Here is a 24,758-nt window from a genome sequence, read left to right as displayed (position 1 = left end):
ATTGTTCGATTTTTTGAAAATTTGCATTTTAAGAACGTCACGTCAACGACAACGCTGAGTCACCTGACAAATGGAACGGATCGATCGTGTCAGATATCGAATGCGTTGACCGTAAGCCCCGTTTTATTATTCTTGTAAAATGATTACTGTCAACTGTTACAAGGATTTTTTTATCAAATCTTATCTCGCTTGTTGTTTTCGTCATTTCATTGGATGTTTCTCGATGCTATCTAAACATCAACAAAATTTAATAACGTTAGATGATTTTAAAATTTCTTGGCTAGCTTCCACAAACGAATAGAATAGAAACTTATACCGTATAGCTTGTAATTTTTGTATCAGACTATAAAACAAGCTAATGTACGTTAAATATTATTATTATATTAACGTATTCATTGTTTATCGTCACACGCATAGCACGATCTTCCGATATTTCATCTTTATTGGCCTGTGTCATGACATCACCATATACGCTGCCCGTTGATAGTTAAGTTTTGTCTTCATACAGTTTATATAATACATTGATCATACTTACTTTAGATAAATTATGTGTTGTCACGAAATACTTCAAGCGTGCTTTATTATTATTCGCTGCATAAGGACTGGTTTATTCGTAACTACTACAAGTGAAGACGTTTATTTTAAATGCATTTTATGTATTTATTTTATTGTTTCCGCAGGTTAACCTTTGATAACGTGAACATAAATTCAATAAACATTCGCAATAAAGATACTTAATACTTTACATTCTAATAAATAAATTTCATTTTACATAGAGTCATTTGTACGTTACATTTTAGCCCTTTCTCCCCGGTTTAACCGCTTTAATAATTTTATGACTTTCATCAATATAATTTCTATAATCGAAAACTAAAATAAAATACATTTTAAATTAAATTACACTTAATTTTAAGTTTACACTTTATTTTAAGTTTACAAAGTAGGTACCTACAATAAATTATTCCAAACGTGATTAAGGTGCCACTTTACAAAAATATTGTAAAGGTTCTGTCAAAATAATAATAATAATATTTTTTATAACAATACCCTTTATCTATCAACATGTATGTTGATTATACGTTTTGCATTCTCTACACAGTAGGGCACCCACAGTTAATGTAATATAAGAATTTGAATAACACCATTAATAACCTCTTGAGATCGTATTTATTTCATTCTTTATTAGTAATTTATAAAATCGTTACTCGTTTTGTTTGGTATAAGAAACGTTTTTATAACTTGCGTCCTTTTATGGACTATTTTTACGTCAGGAATAAGAAGTCTTTTATGGAATAAAATATAAATCAGCTCGCATTGGGTCAGCTTTGTGGGTTATTGTCTAATGTCCAAACACTTATGAAGGGCACTTACTTACTATGTCTCAGCACTGGGAAGAAATAAATAAGCTTATGATGATAAACAGAGTTATTAATGAAATATTAGAATGATATAATGATAATAGAGAGGGTAATGTGAAGAGAATTAGCTTACTTAGCTCACAGTAAAATTTTCGTTCCTTTGCTGCTATTGTAATGTCTATGTAAATTGCGTGAAAACTATCTCCTCGACAAATGGTGGTAACACTGTCATTAAATATTTTAAACACTTGACACATAAAAATAATATAACTTATTTTATGAATTGAACTAAAACAATGCGTTCAAGTTTTTTAAAAAAGCAGCTTTTAAAAAAGCTCGTTCTAAGTAGGTACCTATTAATAGGTACTGTATCAACATAAAAACACAAATCGATTCAGCCTTCATGTTTTGCGTTAATCATTTAATTTTATATTATTATAACCATGTTCTCGTCTCATATCGATAGTTACCACCAAGTGACCATTAAAAATGTATCGAAAGAGACTCCGACATATTTTGGTGAAGTCAAGCGTAAAGATTGAGTTAATTGTGACCTCGCCGCTAAGCGTCTGAAGAGCCTTTATGTTTCTTTTGTGATTTATTTCAAGAACTGGCGAAATAGCTCTAATTAGCTTTTCGTACCAACCTTGCACATAAATCTGTACCTACATGATATGGAAGTAGTCATTTTTTTCACCATAATCACTATTCACTAGATGTTACAATATCTACTATTTTATATAAAAATCTCTTCATCTAAAAGCATATCAATGCCATAAAACTAAATGTTACATTATACATATTTTTTACTTTACATTGTTTTAATGCAAAACGTTATTATATTCAATATTTGGACGCTGGAAGCTTAGGTACAATTTACGGCTCATACTGAAATTTTAATTCACACCTAACATAACTAACAAGACAAATTTAGATTTCATCATAGTTCGTAACAAAGCTCCAATAAATATTTTTTAAACATCCGCATTAAGTCATCCGTATTCCGTTAGCTGTAAGCTTTAATATTGTCATCGGTCCGTTTCAGAATTTCATAATTCATATTTCACTCAAGTTTCATTCTCTTGTTAAAAAATACTTATCCCAAATCCTTCTCCAGTTTAGTCTATCCCTGTTCCAAATTTCATCAAAACAGAGTTACTTTCACATGTGTATAAGTAGGTATGTAGGTACTTACCTACATGTATTTATAACAAAAACTCAATGCTCATTACTTTACCCACTGCTCTATAAATAAGCTAGAGCGTGTCTTTTATCTATAACCAGTTCTGACATTGTATAAATAGTCCACTAATTGCTTCAGCAATGTCTTATTCGAAAGGTTTTTGTTGAGGCGGCTTGTGTCGTGTTAACATTGAATCGCGATTGTCCATCGATTTGTAATGAATTGTTCAATTTAATTGTGTAATGATAGATAATTGAAATTGTATTATTTGTCTGTGCAGTTTTATTCAAGCGATCAGTTATAGTGTAGTAGATAAATAGAATGCAATAGAATTATATGGTTGTATACTAAAAATAATTGTAAACAGGTAACCTGTTTTATCTAGATTCATATTTAGGTTCTGTATCAAGCCATATGCTAGCTAGGGTAATTATAAAATCATTAGTGAAAATTATAATAAATGAAAACATTGAAAGATTTTGCCATGTTTTTTCAATTTAAAATTTACCATTATACAATAATATATAGATATGTTCGTATACCTACCTAGTGAAAAATTTTAGTAAATTTCAAAACATACCATCTCTACTTATAGGTAGATCAATTTACGAGAAATTTTAAATATCACTAAGATAACCGAAAGATTTAACATAATCAAATTCAAATTAAATCAAAAATCAATTACCTTTTTAAAAGATCAAACGTATCAACCTTTGCCAAATGGGTTATAAAGATAACTGAGAATCAATAACAGATTTCGTAATAAAGCATAAAACTAAGATAAACATTAATTAGTTCACTTAACAAATCATCGTTGATATAATGCAATGCCATTAAATTGCAAACAAGAAATTCGACTGACATTAAACCTTACTTAGGTTTGACGACACATTTTTTATTTATCTTATCGATATAAAAATATTATCGATATAAAGCTCCTGTTAAATTTATGTGATGAATTCTTTAACGTCATATCAAGTTAAGAAAGTGTTGTGATGAGTCTTGCTTTAAATAAGTATCGATAGTTTATTGGGTACGATAAATATGACGGGACTATAATGACTATTGACTTCAATCGGTAGAAGTAAGCTTTCATTGAATAAACACATTGGTATGTACGGTATTTAATATTTACTTGTTAAAGTTTTTTATTAGTCTCTGCCAGCATATCAGACACAAGAAATATATATTACATATATTTATATGGTCATATTTAATAACTTTAGAATATGTGCAATATTAAAAAGTAATTAATTCAAATTAATTCATGAATATTTCAACATACTATAGACGGATGGATTCAACTATAAACACAATAACTACATTTACAAAAGCTATAGTTTTACATAACCCAATGCATATGTAAATCATTGACGTCTAACCTCAATAATAGCCATATTATAATACTGAGAACAAAGAAAGGTATTATAAAAGCATCACCCACTGGAAACGTTCGCCTAGACTAATTTATTGTTCCATAGTGATTTTATGGGTCCCATAACAATGTTGTAAATTCATCGACACGTACGGTAATTCACGGCACATCACTATTTCAAAATCGTGTGTGGTAAAAAACAAACAGTGATTTCAAGTTTTATTCATCTAAATACGGTTGTAAAACATAAAAAATCGTTATCCACCAAACTTTAATTGCCGGCAATGAAATAATTAAACGTGACAATCGTAAAACACTGTACTTCTATAAAATGTTATAGCCTGATCGCGTAAACATACTGGGAAATTATTACCTACATATTGCCTACCTTACTCATAGACAAGAATATATATTATACTTTTTATTTCAACAGCTATAATCTGCCTTAATTACGCCTCACAACGCACAACTTTTGGTTTGCTGGATTAAAAAAAAAGCTCAAAAAACAGGGGCAGAGCCGGTGCAGCTAGCAGTGCTGGCTAGGAATATGTATTGTTCTAAAGATAATTAGATTCATTGAAATAAGTCAATTATTAAAAAATCCAGTTTTACATATCACTTTAACAAAATTATATTTTATTGGCGCTACAGGAATTTATCAATAAAACCTTCGTACCATAAATACATTCAACTTGGCTAAAAAAGTCATCGTTACATGAAATTCGATATTTGTTACAATCAATAAAATTGTATACATTTTGTAGTTGCTGCTTTTAAGATAAGAAATGAAACAGTATTCTGATCGATATTTTATTGACGTATCTAGTGTATTGTTTTGTTTTATTGATTGTGGTTTGAATTATTGATCGTAAATAAGTAAATCTTATCCAATCAAGTATTAACTATTCCTTTATCTTCGTTTTCATTTATTTCACACTAGCGGTCTGCCCCGGCTTCGCCCATGGTAAATGTTTACGTTTTCTCTCCATAAGAACCATCCTCGTACTTCAAGGAATATTATAAAAAAAATAATTAACGAAATTGGTTCAGCCGTCCTCGCGGAGTTATGCGCTTACCAACACTTTATGCAATTCATTTTTATATTATAGATAAATACGATTTAGGTACCTAATACATAAATGTAAAATTTGAATTCCGCAATCCAGATTTCCCCTTTCAAAAACACTTAACGAAATTTCTAAAGCGTCCAGATACTAAAGCTAAAACACTCAAATCTCGCTGATATGTCCTACAAAGTAACGAGCTATCATTAAATCACAGGTAACTTAAAACCACCGATCAATTTTCCTACCTCCGACATAATGGTTCCTATACACCAACTATTTACAACTAGATACAACCAACATGGTCTTCTGCGTCTCACCTATTTAAAACAAAACTATACACCGTGCCTAAAGCTCGAGAACTACACCCCAATATTCCGCACTCGATAATAACACTTATACTCATGGAATGAAGGGCTATATTCCTGTGTGTGTATTTGGATATGAATGCATGTATTTGCATGTGTATCCAGTTCACTTTGTAATGAAACATTGAATACATTTAGCGGTGTCAAGTGAACATCTCTTTTAGTACAGCGACACTAAAATTGAAATATTGCTTTGAAATGTGTTAATGTTCGCATTTTGCTATTTAGATTTCTCAGACTATTTAAATTTATGTGGATACTTAAATAGGTAAATTGGAAACTAATAGAAAAAACTTCCCTTTTACACTAAGCAAAATAAATTATGAAGTAGGAACCCTACCGAAGTAGCTACCCTACCTAGTTACCGAAAACTCAGCCAAAAATATGATTATGTACTACGCGATCGCAAAAATATCCTCATATATTAAATAGTAAATAATAATATCATTTATAATAGTTTCAAACCTGTATTCTTTATGATCTAAATAATACACGTATTTATCTTAACTCAAAACAAAAGTTTTTGCTTCAAAATTGCCTATCAATAATGTTTCCATCTCTTGTTCCTTAAGCTTTGTACACATGGAACAAGTATAAAACTTACAACAATAAACAATAATAAAATGAAACATATGTATGAGATCAATAATTTAATTTTATGTTAAAATTGTTTAAAGTCGTCATGAAACTTCTAGAGAGTAAAATGTCAAGGTTACATCATGGCAATACCGTCACGTCATGGAGTAAGGCGACGATTTTGGTATCTTTTAAATTTTAATCTTGCCAAAGAAGTTTCACATCTGACGCGTGTGCTCGGTACATAGGCTCTTTTTGCTTATTGCATTAACAATGAAATGGAAGAAAGAAAGAAGCTTAAATGAAGGACTATATCAAAATCTAGTTTTACTATTTATTGATTTAATTAAAATTTAAAAGTAATAAACAAGCCTGTAAAAATGTAGAGCCAAGGAGGTGCCTAATAAAAAATAAACATAATTAATTATTTATCAAATGTTTATTAATTAGTGGAAGTTTTAACTGACTATTATTTAATTAAACTTTAAAAAGGAAATTATTAGCATTAATTCAAACAACACACGTTTATGTGAACTCAGCTTTACATATTTAAAAGCTCTCGCAAATCGTCAAAAAGCTGCGTGGGCGCAGGTTATTTGCGGTCAAATTATGTAATGATTAAGTTATGAGTTGAGATTGACTTATATTTATGATATGTAATATTAAATTCATTCAATAGCCTCAATTTGTAGCTCCTTATAAATAGTTTCTTAATAGTAAAATTATTTTTGTACATATCTCAAAATATAGAATGGAAGAGAGATAACTCAGTGTTGTTTTTAAGATTTTCAAGTACATATTATGTGTATTTCAATTGTATATAACAACTAATTATAATAATAGTTTCAAGAGAAGGTTTTTTTTGCACACTTCTTCATTGACCTATTCAATAATTATTGTCTTAACATGATCCAATTTTATTAGTAATTTGCCAATTTTGCGAAATATAGTTCATTTTGAAGATTTGCCCTTGATTATGTTATCCCAAAGCTGTTTATTATCATCAAAATACTTTGATATGACAATGCGTATAGGTACTATAATCAAACTATAATAGATCGTTAATATTAATATTTATTTAACGTCACCATTGAATATATACAAATATAGCTGTCATCAAGCATTTACATGGGAAAGTATACGTCACACATGTTAACACTGCATTACTAATCAACCAAACTAGTCTAATACCTTGATAATAATCCTTCTGAAAATTGTGATGAACATGTATGAACATTTAGATCATAAAATGCTCCACCTAGTACTCCATTACATCTTCACTATACCTTCGACAGTTACCAAACTGATAAACGTTATTTATCCCCAATAAAAAGCTCTTACATTCCGTTAAGGCAACATTACTTGTAGATAAATTAATTTTATATCGCGGTCGTGAGCGCGGGCTGCCCCCGGGCGAGTTGGCGTGAGAAAGCTGAGCTAGACCATGCTGTCAACACTACGTCAAGGGCGTCATTTTGGCTGGAATTGGATGATCTGGAACGTTCTAATCATAATAATGTACTGAAGAATGAAGAACTTAGGATGGATGTTACGTTGACTTCACATTACTGGTAACTATAGGACTGTAATTTCGATGGGTTCTTTTTGTATTTACTGAATTTAAAAGGCACTAGATCTGACTAATACTTTTCAGTTACCTACATTCAAGTCCACAACCTTTTAATGTTTCTATAGTGACTTTATATTCAATACCAGCATATATTATTATTTTTTCTTATATTCTGTAAGATCTGTATCACATTAGGTGATATTTGTCAGAAATTTTTATATATCATACCAATTATGGCATTATTCTTTTTCTTGTGTAATATGAATGAACAATGAATCAACCACGGACATGTATCAAGATAGACTAAGCGAGTGTATGTACTTCCCGTGTCCAAACTAAGATTATGAAACTTACTTGACGCTGGCCTACACTCAGTCCGCGCTTGCAGTTCGCCAAGGAAAGACGTGAAGCTGAATAAAGTAAAGTGCCGAATTACGCCGTTATAAACTGTAGAAACTCCACAGCTGTGAGTGGCCGAGTTAGCAGAGATGTTTCCTTCCACCGGTAAGTAATTTTCTAATCAGAATATGCACTATTTATTTTAAAATCAAATAAAGAATATCTGTGGAAAACGATCGTGACAAACACGGATACCAAATCATACGAAATGATTCGGAATACATTGCGGCTTTTACTTGGCACGGTAAAGATCGAGTCGTATGATAACAAGCAATGTATAGCGTCTTCTCATTTTTCTGTCCAATTTTGTGGTTAGTGATGTTCATTTGATGCAACAGTTCTCGATTCTAATCGATTTTATAATTGAACAGAAAAATGATAATTTGAAGGAGCAATTTTTCAGAAAAAAAGGCATAGATTTTTTTTGTCAAAACTCCTTATTGCTTAGACTATGTTTGTTTTTTCAGTTTTCCAAGTAACCCGAACATAAAAGAAAAATGGATTGATGCAACGGGACATAAAGATTGATTGATTGACAGTTTCATTACTTTCTTTCGATGGCCTCTCTAGTACGTAGTACACGGTAACTCAATGGGCATATGTAAGAAAAAGCTAAAACACATTAGTTTACTTGTTAGAATATTAAAAGGTTTATAAATTTATTTTATCATTCCTCTGTCTATGGTAATTATCATTTTTCTGTCTTGAATCGATTTAGTAATCGATTACGATTCATTTATTTAATTACCTCTTAGACATAGATCTAGTTTGATCTGATTTCTTTCGATTTACTTCGATGGGATAGGACGATACTAGAATCGCCGCGCGAGTGGCGTCCTAATCGATTTAGCGTAAAATGAAATTACTAGGGATGTAACGATACCGATACCGATACCGATATATCGGCCGATATATCGGCAAGCCGATATATCGGTATCGCCGATAATAAATCAACCGATACTGATATTTTTTTATTAAATTCTTTCTTTTCTTTTATGCTTTTGCATTGTATTCATCCATATTGTTTTATTTCTGTTTCTGTAATAGTGTTAAGGAAGAGCGGAACCTCCTGACACAAGCATTTTATTTGCTTACTAGGAGTGCTCCAATCACAAATTTGTTTATGTAAAGGAAAGAAATAAATAATTTTGAATATTTTTAATTTTTAACGTGATAACGTTTTTAAAATCGTTTTATTCGGGTGACATGTTCATAAACTTGTGTCACACCAAAACCTCACGAGCGCGATCGCAGGTATAACGAGAGAGAGACGGACCGATCTCCCGTTTCATCTCGAGCGCTGCCACTGCATTATGTTATCACGTAAACATCTCGATCGTAAACCTACTTTACAAACAACCAATTTTTTTGATATCAAATAATTCAAAAACCCGCGCCCAATGAACGTTGCGGGAGGCCGCCCGCGCGTGCGCACTTTGTTTTCTGAAAAAACTCTACCAATAGTAAACTTTTATTAGGTACTGATTGTATGTGTATTACTTAAAGTTTAACTGACTTCGTAAAATAATAATACTAAAATAAATGGTTTTTTGATTTGGCATTTTTATTTAAAAGAATACGATTAACAGTTGTCTCTGTTAAATGTTGGTAACTTTTTATGCATAATTCACTATTTATTTTTCTACCAAGCCATCGATATCGGTATCGGTATCGGTATCGCCGATACATTACTACAAATATCGGTATCGGTATCGTATCGGCAAAATCATGTATCGTTACATCCCTAGAAATTACCATCACTAAAAAGCGCTCGTGACGTCATAACGCGTCAAGGTCAGTACAAAAAATATGACACGCTTGGTTTTCATACAGATCGCGGTACTTGCGTAGTCTATCTATGTCTGTGGAATCAACAGTAGGTAGGTACCTACTCCGGCAATCTGATTAAGTTCAAAATACAATCAATAATCGAGCTGCCACGATACCCAGATTTTCGTACATACCTCTATACTCGATTCTGCAAAGTTTCCCAAGTTTCCCATGTCAGTTACGTGCAATTACCACCACGCTCTATTGGAGCATGCGCCTTTGTCTCTGATTAGTCAGCGTGACAGTTGCTCGACTATTTTGTTGCTAAATCGTTGCAATTGCTTCGAGTGCCGGAATTAACGCTCTTGGCGATGTGGGTCTTGTTTTGGATTGGACGGCAGAGTAGGTTTCAGAGAGCCTCACACGAAATGTATCTTTTGCATTTTATAATTTCTTAAATTGACTTTACTCAAGCAATAATTTTTTCGGCAACCACGAAATTGTTAGTAGTATCTCCAGTTTATAATAAGTGATAAAGTGCCCTGTCTTTTTTTACAACTATAACTGAACCATGTAAAGAAAAATATTGATGATATCTAAAGCATAATACACAGTAACTAATATATTCTGAGGTTTAAACTTAAAAGCTTTATTAATGTGTAGGTTCTTACTTCCTACAAATATTATAAATGCGAAAGTTTGTGAGGTTGTGTGTGTGTGTGTGTGTTTGTTACCCTTTCACGCAAATACTACTGAACCGATTACAATGAAATTTAGCACACATATAGAGGGTAACTTGGATTAATAGGGATAGGTTTTATCCCGGAAATCCCACGGGGACAGGAACTATACGGGTTTTTCTATGAAAACGCGGGCGAAGCCGCGGGCGGAAAGCTAGTATGACATAATATTGGATTTCAATATCACACGCACCGTACGTAAGTATATCTTCATTTTTAGAAATGTATTTTACATAAATACATAAAATGGAAATGAGGACCTGATAACCAAATCTCAATTCTCGTTTTAAGATAGGTACATTACATTTACAGCAAGGTATTAACGATTGGTATTTCATGCTTATGAAAACATGTGAAAGGTTTACTAAGTAATAGTGTATTTGTTCAACAAGAGCTTTTGAGTTTTCATAATATACTAGCGGTCCGCCCCGGCTTCGCCCGTGGTACATATTTACGTTTTCTCTACATAAGAACCATCCTCGTACTTCAAGAATTATAATAAAAAAAAGAATTATCGAAATCGGTCCACCCGTTTACACGTGATGCTGTGACAACGCGAAACGCCCTATTTTAAATATATTTAATTTTTGTATAATATGTATATAGATCTGTTAATTATTTACTCAGACAGCGCTTTCTATGAGCTGAGCCATTCATATTATAGGGTAGACTGTATACCTCACTACCTGCGAAGAAAATAATATCATTTTCTATTACACAATACAAATATAAGGTGAAATATTATAATTAGGTACCTACCTATAGTTTTGCTTGGAACTAGAAATTTTATTGTTTTCTGATATTTTTAAAGATGAACGAAATGTTCCATAAATGTACCTAAGTGAAGCTTCTTCATAATATGTATGAAAATAATCATAAAAAAACTAAACAAACAATAAAGTAACAGTAATTCCGGGACACTATTTATTTTGACAGTTTATTTTGAATTCACACTTTGCAAATCCTTAAAACAAAGGAGCATAAAATTTAAATTATGTTTGATTTGTAAATACAAAGATAATAAACATGTGTATTGTGTACAGAGGATATTATTTTTCTTGTTCATCCTACATTAAATATTTTAAACTTTGTAAACATTGTTTACAATTAACTGTTTTTACATTCATATTAACAAGGCACTAGTTACATAGGTACATAATAATGTCTACATTTATAAAATATAATATAATTCAGGTAATGTATGTACGTACCTCGAAATTATAGTTACAAAATTCATTAATTTAAAATGTTGTTTAATTAATATAAAAATAATTGTTTATTTAATTGACTTTGTGTTAAATAAACCGGCATAATATTATAATTGAAAGTAAAAGCTTTATGGATAAACTTACAATATAATTTTTACTCAACATTCACCCTATAAAAGTAACTACCTATTTAATTCAAATTTGATTTACCTTGATAACATATTGTACCTACCTATAATTTTCCAAGCTACAAGAAAAATATTTAACATAAATACGTTCAATCAAATTTGCACTTCAATAGAACAAATGTCTCGTTTACAACTTGATTAATATTTCGTCATCAATAAGCCACTTATTAACCTGCCTAAGAAGTGTGTGAAATATGTAACAATCCATAGATAATACCTATTTCAAAACATGACACGTTGTTGTCATAAGCGCATTGTGGTCAACCATTATAGTGATTACGGATGGCATTACAAGTAAGCGATTGAGCGTGACGTGACCCACTAACAAAACAATTGGGCCGATCGCTCGAATTGTTTTCCCATAGCCCGAACGATTCCATTCAGAATCTCATTACACTCGAAAGAGCCACAACAAATCTGGCGCAATGTTGTTCTCATGGACGTGTCTGTCGTTAGGGCAGCGTGAGCCGTGAGGTGACCATTACTGTACAAAGAGTTGCCTAAAATAGAGAGCTTTTGTGAGGCGGGAAGACAGACGAAGGGGAGGCGGGGGCGGGGCGGTCACGGGCTGCCCGCCGGCTCAGTCGCGCCGCGCCGAACGCTCGCCTCGCACGCCGTCCTCCGTGTCGTGACTCGAAGCGCATGCGCACGCGATAACCCCCACCGCGCCACAACACGTGCTTCAGTGACCACCTGATGATAACCTACCACTAGCGCCCACGCGAAAATGCAAGAACAGAGCACATCACGTACGAATAAATCGACACTCAACTCTTTGGAAAGTGCCATCATCAAGCTGAAAAATAATCTGCAGATTCAAGACAACAAGACGTCCGAAATGAATGGACTGCTCAACGATACACCAGTGCACGAGGATACGAAAGCAAGTAAGAGTACTAATTCATCAACCAGTACGAATTTAAATTTATCAATAGCATCCGCAGCGCTTTTACAAGAGAATATGTTGCAAAGATCATTACAAGGCGTTGTGATTTCGCTTCAGAATGCGATGATGAATTCTCTACAACAGGCAGCGCTTTTGCCTTCGAATTCTGCAGCCGCTGCAGCGCTGAATTTACAAGCATTAGAATCCTATTTGACTTTACAACGTCTCACAACAGTATCTACCGCTAGCAACTCTCCTCAACCCGATAACAGCTCATCTTCCAAACAAGATATATTGCGAATAGCAACCGCTAGCGCAAAGATAAGCGAAATAGATTCCGTTGAGAGCCCATTAAAAGTGGCGTCACCAAAATCTCCTGAAGAATACCCGTTACCTGACGCTATTGCCGCGGATGATGTTGATTTATCAGAAGAAGTAGAAGAAGACTTAGCACTACTAGACAATGACGACGAATTTACTTTAGAACAACATTTGGAAGCAACCTCAAAGAGTTATAGCTACAATTCTGCACAAAATCTAGATAATGGATATCCGAGTCTCCTCATGAATGCCATGTATCAACAACAAATGAACGGTCCATCTCAATCAGTTTCACCTCCGCCTAACTCATCTAGTTCTAAATCTACAAACAGTTCTACATCATCAACGGGTAGCAGTATATCGAATAAACAAAAGACAACCAGCAGCGGACCTAGAACAAAGAAACAGTTCATCTGCAAGTTTTGCAATCGACAGTTTACGAAATCATACAATTTATTAATTCATGAAAGAACACACACAGACGAACGACCGTATTCATGTGACATCTGCGGAAAGGCTTTCCGACGGCAAGATCATCTACGAGACCACAGGTAAAAAAAGCTTTTGTTTTATTTATTTAAATACTATTTGACATGATTAAACGTATCTTATTGTCATCTTTATATTTATGAGTAATGAATCATCAATTATGAATATTTAAGTAACTTATTAGAGATGTAATAATAAGTTTGTATAACATAGCATTTATTGTAGGCGTTAAATTACCATAGCCTAAAAGATAACCTTTTAACACGGATAGAAAATATAATAACAAATGAATGTAACTTTATCTCTACATTTGAAACTAATAGCTAAATCAATGGGAGATATAAATTTTATTCTTTCCTAAAGCGTCGTATCGGATGGGCCGACCCGCTTTTATAAGATAAAACAAGGTTATAGCCGTGTCGAAGAACATTTGGAGGGATCACGATTCTCATTTTTCAATATCAATAAAAGATTTTAGTCTTCGAGTTTCAACGCAAAACGTTATGAACTTTTGAATAATGGCGGTGTAGAAAAATATTTAAAACAAAAAGGGTTAACTACGGTCGAGCAGATGGTATCGAGGGATCCTTCGTCACGCTCGTAAATTATTTTACAAAACCATCGCTAATCTGAGAGCCGATGTTTTAATTTTGCATCTTCATTTTGTTTTTACATTTGAATTCCTCTGAATCTGTGCGCATATCTGTCTTATCGGCGAATGTTATCTCGTTAAAAATTCTTAATCCTAATTCGAAGAAAATTGGAATTTCGAACGACGATAACAATAAATAATTCCATTACGGACACGCGTCGTACCCACGGTGATACAACAACTTTAGAGTGTGTTTATCTATTTCTCCACTTATCTTTTCGTGTTCCCCACCCGAAGGAGGCAAAGGTGTTAAATTTTTAACACCTGTCTCGGCGATTTCTACCCAAATCACCGTATCTCTGTCGTAATAAAATAAATTTCGTGTAGACGCCGCAGGGTTAACCCGAGCTGGGCCCGGCCTGTCCGTGTTCAATCGATGTCCGTTGACACGATACATTCAAATGGAATGGAGCGTTCGACGGGTTTTAACAAGGCAATGGTGATCCCGACGCGAGGATTAATGTGGATTACAAATACAAAGACCGTTGTAGGTAATTAAACATTTTAACAATTTGAAATCGAACTTTTAAGTTTTTTTTTAACATCATTTTTATGATCACATGTCTATATTTTTGAAATTAATATCATGATTAAAAATCTGTTAAGCATTTGTTATGAACACGAAAACACATAAAACCATTAAAACCGAAGTTAACACATTCATTCAAATTCTTAAAAATCAAATTTGTTGATAACCGCATCGTAATTACAGACTTAAACATTCACCGCTTATTAATTAGCATTCGGTTAAAAGTTAATAAGGTATCATAGATGTAATTTCACAGGCCATCAATATACATCGTCTCTTTAATTAATCAGAGATGTCGCGATGGAGTTAGGCCTAACTGCGCTCGCGCCGATCGACTACGCTCCAATGCGCGACTTAATCAGCCCATCATCTTATCCAAATCATTTTTTCATTCATCTGGTAACACTTAATCGTGGGCTATCGTTATCTCGATTATTATTACACATATTACGTTACTTGGAACACGTATTTTCTATCGTTTTATTTGTTTATACGCTATGCTTCGCGGCTTTACGACCATTATTATTGATTACACGTTTCTTTGTAATTGTTGTTTGTTATGGATTGATACGGTGTTGATTTTTTACAGAGATCTTTACCGTTAGGGAATATTTAGTCACACTATCACAATTTTGCTGTGTCTATTTTATTTATAGCCATCTTCTCATTCTAAATTATTTAAAAAAAGCTCAGTTGTTCAAAAATAAACATTGCTCTTCCAAAGTTTTATCATTCATGTACGCATTAATGGTATTAGGCATAAAAAGGGAGTGTACGCCAATTTATTACCAATATCCTGGGGGCACTTGTTTGGCTCAGCTCCTACAAGGTGTTCACATCTTGGGCAGCGTTTCGGCGCCTGAAGACATGATGTATTTATTCGAAGCCTGTTAACGCGTTGGACACAAATTATGCTTATAAGAGCTGTTTATGAATGCTCCTTTCACGGCTATATATTTTCGATAATGGACTGCTAATGGTTAAGCGTTTGAAATATTAAGCTTCGGATATGTGAATTTATTTCGCAGTTCTATTTCTAATGGCGTTGTCATATGTTTATGATCTTATTTGCTCGATTTTTTTAGAAATAGTCTGAACTTTAATGGATAATTTTTAACTGTAGAATAGGTATTTCATACTCTTAGAGCGCAAATTCTTTGTAGAGCCTTTTAAAGAGTGTGTGCTCTTTATTAGACATAGTTGTTAATTTTTACCTTTTATTAACATGCTTTTTTTCTGTTACAGATACATCCACTCAAAGGAAAAGCCTTTCAAATGTCTGGAATGTGGAAAAGGGTTCTGCCAATCGAGGACGTTAGCCGTGCATAAAATTCTACACATGGAAGAATCTCCCCACAAATGCCCCGTCTGCAGTCGAAGCTTCAACCAGAGGTCTAATCTCAAGACGCATCTCCTCACTCACACTGACATAAAACCCTACAACTGCTCCTCATGTGGGAAGGTGTTCAGACGAAACTGTGACTTAAGACGTCACAGCTTAACGCACAATTTGGTTGGAATGGCCTCCGTCAACACTTCGCCCAGTGGAAGCAATGGGAAGAGTCCGTTACTCAACCCTAACTTTCCCATTGACAATTTAGACACGGAAGAAGAGAATTAAAACCTCCTGTGTATTGCAATTAAAGACTGATGAATCAAGTGCCTTTTAGAATTAAGTATCGAATCTTATATATTGTGTGCCTTTGTTTTTGTAGTATTATTCTAGTGCGTAATTTTCATCTCCTATCTTCTAAATTCTCTGATCTCATTTATATGTAAATATAATTTATGTGCCTTAGTTAGCTGACCGTCCATTAAGCTCGAAATAATGAGTGTATATAAAATGAATTTTATCGTCATTGTTGAACTCTATATGTACTTAGTTGATAATTATTTTGGATGTAAGATATTCGCAATAAATTACCTACTTATTTTGTAAAGGTTGTACAAAAATAAAATCTTATGAATGAACAGCTGATGTTTTATTTTCTGATAAAATTGCTCTGTTATTAAAACTTTTGGTGACTAAAATATCTATATAAATATTAACTATTCTCCGTAGAGCCTATAAATAAAACTTATAATTCAGGTCCAGACTATACATGTAAAAAGAATAATTCAGTATGTTTAATATATTTTAATACTCGCAACAACTACTAGCAAATCCAAGTTTCCTCTCAACATAATATTAAAATGTGAGAACACGGAATAGACCTTTCTCTTTCATTCACGCACTTTCCCTATCTTTTGTCCTATTCATTTAGGTATGGTTGTAGGAACATGTTTTAAGCGATATGTTGTTGTTACTTTTAAGAACATAATATGATCGATTTTTTTTACTATTCTATGTGACCGTTATAAATTCTAAAAATTTTGATTAGATTTTGAGTAATATAGGTATAGAGATAAATTAGATCTTGGAAAGGAATTTATGGTAGGTAAGTAGGGATAAATAAATCAGACAGGGAGAATAATTTAGGGTAGATAAGTACTTTTCATTATGAAAACACAACTTGAAGGAAGTAAATACAAAAGGCAGGGTATGTGTTAAGGTGTTTAAGCACAAACAAACAGCTTTCACGTGATATCATAGAACTTTAGTATAGTATAGGTATCTACTTATTTAACTTGGTGGTCTTTATGTAGTTGTATTTTTGTTATTGTAGAGTTGTTGATCAATTCAATACAATACACGATAAAAATAGATGACGTAACCTGATTCTTATACTATTTATTTTGAAATAAAAGAGATTCATATAAACTAATTTAATTTCATTGTAAAAGTAATATATACGCAATTCTTTAAGAAACCTTAACGAATTATCTATGCGTTTGCTCTTGTTAATCTCTGAAATACCTGGACGAATTTTGGCAACTATCAGTGGATCTTCTAAGTACCTGGAATGATTTTAACGTGGGTTAGATTCACTAGCAGATAGTGATTTTTTATATATCCTAAAAAATATATCGCCAACTACAAGCTATGTTGTTCTCATATTGAAATTCAAACATTGCGAATTAAGATTTGCGTATATCAAAATAAAGACTTGATCTTATAAAGTGGGAGAAAGTATTCAGTAAATATTTATAACTTATTGATTTAAGAACCTACAAAACTCATTTCTCACTTAGATCTACAGTTTACCAAAAAATGAGCAAAGAAGATGAAAGCTTTGGGGTTTTATTACCTAAAGACACTGTCAGTGACGTCATTAAGGAAAAGTCAGAAAAAACCAGCGACGCCAATCTCAAACAGCAATAAACAATGTTAATTATATTAAATCTGTATACAGCCACCTGTACAACGTCACCAAACATAGTAAAACAAACGTCTTCATTAACTAACATGATATATGACTGCACTTGCTTTGATAAATGTTAATATTAAGTTTGTTATTTAAAGACCGGTCTCAAAGGTCAGGCAAAGAAGTCAACCTATTAATGGTCATCGTACAGAATATTTTGATTAGACTTAATGCTCTAATAATAAATAAACGTCACAACGATTGTGGTATTATTGGAAATGTGTAATCTGTGGGAAATTTACTTTCGAATCAGAAATTTGGTAACGGTCTGTTGTTATGGTTGTTTTGTTTTTGAAATTGTAAAAATTTAAACCATTAGTAGTAGGTACTGCAAATGCTTATCAATTTTATGCCATGTTTTATTATGGTACCTTTTATAGTACGTAGGAGTATTGTATTGGAATTTGTGACTCTACATATAATAAATTCAGCATTCAAATATCATTATTATTTATTATTTGATTATTACAATTATGTAGGTAAAGTTTTAAAAAGACAATTGTTCTTAATAAAAATAAAGTAGTTTAATTTTTATCTACATCATCATGTGTTTGATTTCAACAAGAATATCTGACTCTACTACTCGTTAGAAAAAGGGAGACGAAGAGGTTAAAATCCATGATGTACGTCTACCAAAAATCGTGTGCTTGTGAGAATATCACATTCGTCACAACAGGTGTGACGACCACAAAACTAGTAATTACAAAAATAAACCAAAGCGGAAAGCTGTTAATAACAAAAGACGACTACCGAGCTTGAAAAATCGTTTCAATTCAACACAAAATCTTCGATGCATTCAACGTGATCAAAAAGAATTCGACTTAATCCAACACAATAGTTGAGAGTGTATCAAAATGACATAAAGATTCCTTTCATAGTGAAGTGGATAAAGGGCCCATATGTCTCGCTTTTTTCGGGGTTTTAAATTGATGATGTGTTAAAAAGGTCAGTTATTTGTGGGGCGTAGTTTTGTTTAGTAAATTCGCGTATCATATAATCGTTTAGTAAAAAATGTGTATAGTCTATGATTAAAGATTTAGAATTTTTTACATGCATGTAATACATATATAAAAACATGTTATTAATACAACTAATAAGATTATTTTACATTTAAATGGATACTTCCTATAAATTTTAAGATAAAATTCAATAACCCTTTGAAGACCCACCATAGCCAGGTTACAACTTTTGTCCTAAAATTATAGAGCTAATAATAAATTAAAATAAATATACAGAACCATTACTTAAAAACAGCTAGGTAAAGTAACCAATAGTCAATACATTAATTAGATTTAGTTTGGGTGATTAAGTAGCCAATAAATCAAATAATGTAAACAGATACCTAGGTGTACCTACTTTTTTATTACCACTGCTATAAATTCGGAATCTGGCATTTAAATCAATATGTTATGAGCAAAGTCAACTCTTGTGTTACATTTAACCGATTTAAAAAATAATTTAAGTTGGTATAATATTGTACTAGCTTAATTGTGAGATTCGTGTAGGAACCCCTAAATCAATGCGAAAACATGAGACTAACGGAAGGAATCAAATTAAAGAGATTTTAAGGATAGTGAATTTTTTATAGTCTTGTGTATGTTTTGCTGTGTGTATGTTACTTTATTCCTAAACATTCATTGGAGTCGACTGAAATGGTTGAAAAGTACCTACTACCTATATTTATTCAATTGCAAACATTTATTGTAAGAGGTAAATTACAGACCCAGTTGTGAGGTATCACTAATAGTTTTTTAATTTGAAAATTGTACCACACATATTGCTATTAATCGCACCTAAATACCTCGAATTTGTCGCAAGCTCTATCATTTTACAACCCCAGCCATTCAGTTTGTGACAACATAATAATGGAAGCAAGAAAGCGAGTGAAGTGTAATCCATGATCACAAATTATATACCAATCACCCCAGGAAATCCCGCTGCGTTAAGTCGATACCTTCCATTTTTTCTCACATTGTCATCGACACCGAAATTACTGTCAATTGTCACAAAGGATTGTTTACTTTTAACGGTGTTTGAGAAATATTTGCTTTTAGCATCGAGTGCTTTGAGATTTTGTGGTGCGTTTATTCGACGACCACACACGCTCGACTTTTTTTTCGTTTGCAAAATTGTATAAGGTGTTTTGACAATGCTTTCGAAACGTGAGGTCGGGCTGTTTCGTATGTTAGCGCTCTTTGTGGTGTGGCTTATTGTTTTAATGGTTTCACTTTATTTTTCTTTGTTTGAACGCGAATTATATGGACGGCTCGAGTAATTCTTGATCTCTGCGTTAGAACAACGGACACCTACAAGCTTTTGACTCTTCACACTTCAAGTCGAAACCAGTTTTCGAATAATCAATGCTGTCTACGTCATACTTCCGCATAGCGACTGAGGTGTGTTCATTCAGTTTAGGAAAAGCTTTAGGTTATTTAATAAAACCCGTACAATATCTTTTGAATTTCAGAATATTTTATAATGAGCGTTTACATTTGTATTTTACATTGTAATTGTATTGATATGTATTCATTTCCTGGCTATAGGTATTATTATTCTAAATTTTTAATTTTATAGTTAAATTTATAAAATATGGCCTAACCTTATTAATGGAAGTAAATGAAAATTATAAAAATTGGCACCAAATCACTTTAAGCTCAAAATTGTGTCCCATAAACAATAAAATTTCACCATAACTAAACCCTCAAATGAGGGCATTTAAATCAATTCAAGGATATGACCAAAGATAAAGCAAGGGCAGAAAAGAGATGTGTCATTGCGCAATCGTAATTGAAGTTACATCACAACGCAGTAACATCGGTATCGAGGAGATATGTTCTAGCGTCGTGTGCGGCCGTTATCGGCACTACTATCGCGACGGCGCAGTTACTGTCCGCTGCGACACGATGCGCGTGGGCAAGCGGCAAAGATTCGATAGCACAGAACTGGTAATGTATAGGACATAGGTACATAGTTAAATACTCCTGTAAGTATGTATGTTAAATGTTAATGGTTTATATTCTAGTGTTATTAATATCTAAATGTTTGATTACCTGGTGTCACATTATTAAGAATACTAAAGAGATTACTGGATTTAAATTGGCCTTTCTTAGTGGGTATAGATACGAATTATTTTTTCATTGTAAATAAAATATTATTCCTTTGCTTGATTGATGATTCGTTTTTCAGAACGTTCTACCTACATCCTACAGAAGTAGACAAATTAATGAATAGGTACATCCTACAGAAGTAGGAAATTAATAAGCTCAAATTGCTCTAGAAACAAAGTTACGTAGGTAAATTGGTTTGTTTGGTGATCAAAAATGAATTTGAGTCAATTTGCTTTTATATATTTTCATGTGATTCTCTTTTTAAATTATTGCTCAGATCTAAGTTTTACACGTATCTACAATAAATTTTTACGTTTTTATTTTATCTACAGGATGGTATACCTATTTGATTCATCAAGGCTAAACTAATAAAATCACACACAGCCGGTTATCCTTAATATAAAACTTAACCATATTATCGTTATGATTAGTACTTAGTAGAGGCTAGAGCATAGGTACGTACTTAAACATGTAAATTGTTGACACATCTGTTTATAAGCTACTCTTTGAATCACATACACTTAGCATATATAAAAAGGACGTGCAATCACAATTGTCACCGTTAATTCGCGGACTGATATGATAATACCGAAGCTCGCTCTTGAGATTGCAATGAAATATAAAATGAATATTTAAGCGTTCACTTTAACTTGATAGTCGAATAAATATGGAATGATCTCACTTGCATTTAACCTTTGTTGTATGTTTGTTGAAGGTACATCGAATTTGTTATACAAACGTTATTTGTCTTTATATGGGTAAAACCATGGACGAATATAATTTAAATAAAACTAGAGAATTATTCTATAGGTAGGTAGGTACCTATATAGGAATTGAAGTAGGTAACTCAATGATTCAATAAAAAATTTGTTACGAGTCATTTAGGTGGGCTTGTTCTTTTTAACTAAGTAGATAAGGTGCAGCAAAATGTCTATATGAAGGTATGAAATCTGACTAGGTATACTAGTTATATACCTACCTACTTACATATCTGTAGTGTAGTAGGTACCTATTCTTTATAAACATAAATGATAGATACCTCTATATAATATCTAATAGAGCCGTTGCACGAGTACCTACCTAGGTAATAACTTCTGTTGATATTTAATTTGTATTAATTTACATGCATGCAATTGAACAAAAGCGTAATAATTTAATGTTTAATGTTATTTTTTAACCTTTCTTTATTTAGGGATTTTTGTCCAAGAGGTCTATGTCAATCCCATCGTACCTTGTACAAATATGTAATTATGAATGTAAGTACATATTAACATACGAAAGTACGTACCTACTTATCATGCATGTAGCCTGTAGGTATGTTCCTACATCTACCTATAGCCTATGGATAGACTATTTATTTTTTATTGTTTTATTTTATACCTAGGTATAGTTCCTAGCTACCTATCTACTGCCAAAATTAAATTTCGCGACTTATAACTATTTACTAAACTAAAACCAATAGGCTATACCTACCTACTTTATAGCTACATTGAAAAAAGAACCAAAAGTGGATGTTCTTTATAAGAAAATGGTTAAAAAGAAAAAGATGCATAATTTGAGACCTGCCTTGGTACAAGAACTGCCTTGTTCTTGAAACAAGAGTCGAGTTTTGTCTGTAAAAAATTTTCTTGTACATACCTAGCAATAGGTAGGTAAGTCATGTTATTTTTGATTTTTCAAAGCCTTGTGTTTCAAAAGCAGTTAAATTTAAACTGTTTTTGAAACACAAGGCTTATTTAGGTATTATTAATTATTTAGGCAGGTAATAAATATTGAAATAAAAATTTATTCCAAGAAAATTAAATACGTAGATATTAAAAAATAAAATAATTACCATTGTGATTAACTACCTTACCTATAATTTCCTTCATCGTTTATCTGCCGTAGGTAAGTACTAAGTTTGCTTAGTAGGTACCTACCTAATTAATTCATATTTTAAATAATGAAATTGTTTTGAATACAGTATACCTAAGTAGGTAGTTGTAATCTAATTAACGTCACTCTTATGCCAGTAGGTACCTAAAGCTATAAATATATTCTAATAACATCAAATTTTTCCTATAAAAATAACAACGTAATTGATACCTCCACTTTTCTTCACCTGATGACATCAATAAGTTCAATCCTCTGTTCAACGTAATTCAATACTTTTAAAATGCTGTTTCAGGGCGGTGGGCGGGGCCAGCACAAGCCCCGCCCTCACTCATAAACTAGATTGTGATTGGGCGTCGCTATCGATGCGCGTGCGCCGTCGAAATTCAAATTGAATTGATCAGTCTTGAGCGCGCGCTTTGAGCACGTATGTTATGGCAATCTGTTAAATTGATTTTGTACACTTTTTTAAATAGAATTCTTTTACGTTTTAGCAAACAATTGATTAATCATGATGCTCCATTAATAGGTTACATTAAAATTTGTAAAGTTCAATGATGAATATGTTTATTTTAAAGAATAAAATTCTGAGAGAGATAAATAAAAAAGTCTGTTTTTCCTTGTGATAGGCAACCTGTAGGTTTGACAATAATTTCATCTGTATGATAGGTACTTTTAAGTTAGGTTATCTAGGTATGTGCTTTTGCTGATTTGCTCTACCTATCTTATTACAAGTTTCACACCATTCATCTTTAAGATTTTTTTTTATTAAATTAAAATACCTACCAGTTTCTCCATGAGCCAGCTTTAAAAAAAAGGTTTTTACCTATTCTTATAAAGAAATAGGTACATCTGCTCATTAATAAGATAGACCAAATTAAACCATTGTGCTACATTTGAATGTTAGGTAACTACCCTAATTACTTAAGTATTTGTGTAACAATTAGATCATGGTAGTAACACACCTTTTCCGTCCAACCTATCTTCTATACAAAGCAAATATACAATAGATAGCAAAATATACTAGGGTAAAAGCCGGATAGTTGCGCCACTTTTCAAAAAAGCTATATTATGAAAAATTATGCACTTAATAAGAATAATGAAACATGTATATCAAAACACAGGTCTTTAAACCATCATATTAGCCTATTTTATTAAACATAATTATTAAAGGTTTTGAGTAAATCCTGTTTTATTTGACCTCTCAAATGAAGGATAGTTGCCTAATCTAGCGGATAGTTGCCTATCGTAAATAATACTTCAGAGGATACTTGCCTCGTGAGGGGATAGACGCCTCACAATATTTTTTAAATAAAAACAAATTTATATCAATTCACTTAATCAGTCTGTATTATTTGTTGTGCTTTTTAATTAAGAACTAATCAACATTATACTTTTTTTTGCAATAAAACTATAACAATATAACAAAAATAGCCTCTAAATTAGTTATAATCACATATTAGTAAAATTATTGATATTTATCTTAAAGATAGAAGAAGAATAAGGCAATCAACTTTGGCATTAATCATCAGAAGCGAGGGATTTCATCTTTCCACATCGCATGCAATACAGTTTCATCCATATTAAATATTCTATCCGGTTTACCCAGCAATTAATTCTCAGTTAAGACAGTAATAAGTAGATCAAAAATTTTGCAACGTCTTCTCTGTTGAGACCCCTCGCCCTTTCAATTGATAAACCCTCAGCTTGCCTCAAAACTATTTCGGGATTTCTTTCCAAAAAGCTTTTTAACCATTGTGGTCCAGCCGTTATGCTTTAACCCCAAATTTTCGACAAG

General features: G+C 32.5%; 1 protein-coding gene across 1 annotated transcript; it reads left to right on the top strand.

Moving 5' to 3' along the window:
• The first annotated feature begins 12,427 nt into the window (after positions 1–12,427).
• LOC149901287 (uncharacterized) lies at positions 12,428–16,596 on the top strand. The gene is made up of 2 exons (XM_090111601.1): positions 12,428–13,557; positions 15,922–16,596. The coding sequence occupies exons 1-2, from the start codon at positions 12,527–12,529 to the stop codon at positions 16,295–16,297; spliced, it is 1,407 nt and encodes a 468-aa protein (XP_089967727.1). The 5' UTR covers positions 12,428–12,526; the 3' UTR covers positions 16,298–16,596.
• The last annotated feature ends 8,162 nt before the right edge of the window (positions 16,597–24,758 follow it).

This window comes from Colias eurytheme, chromosome 17 (assembly GCF_061535395.1).
Source record: "Colias eurytheme isolate Ceu_HAF_F1 chromosome 17, ilColEury1 Martin Lab GWU primary, whole genome shotgun sequence".
Lineage (NCBI taxonomy): Eukaryota > Metazoa > Arthropoda > Insecta > Lepidoptera > Pieridae > Colias > Colias eurytheme.
The sequence above is the reverse complement of the archived record's forward strand: the minus strand, read 5'-3'. Positions and strand labels throughout refer to the sequence as shown.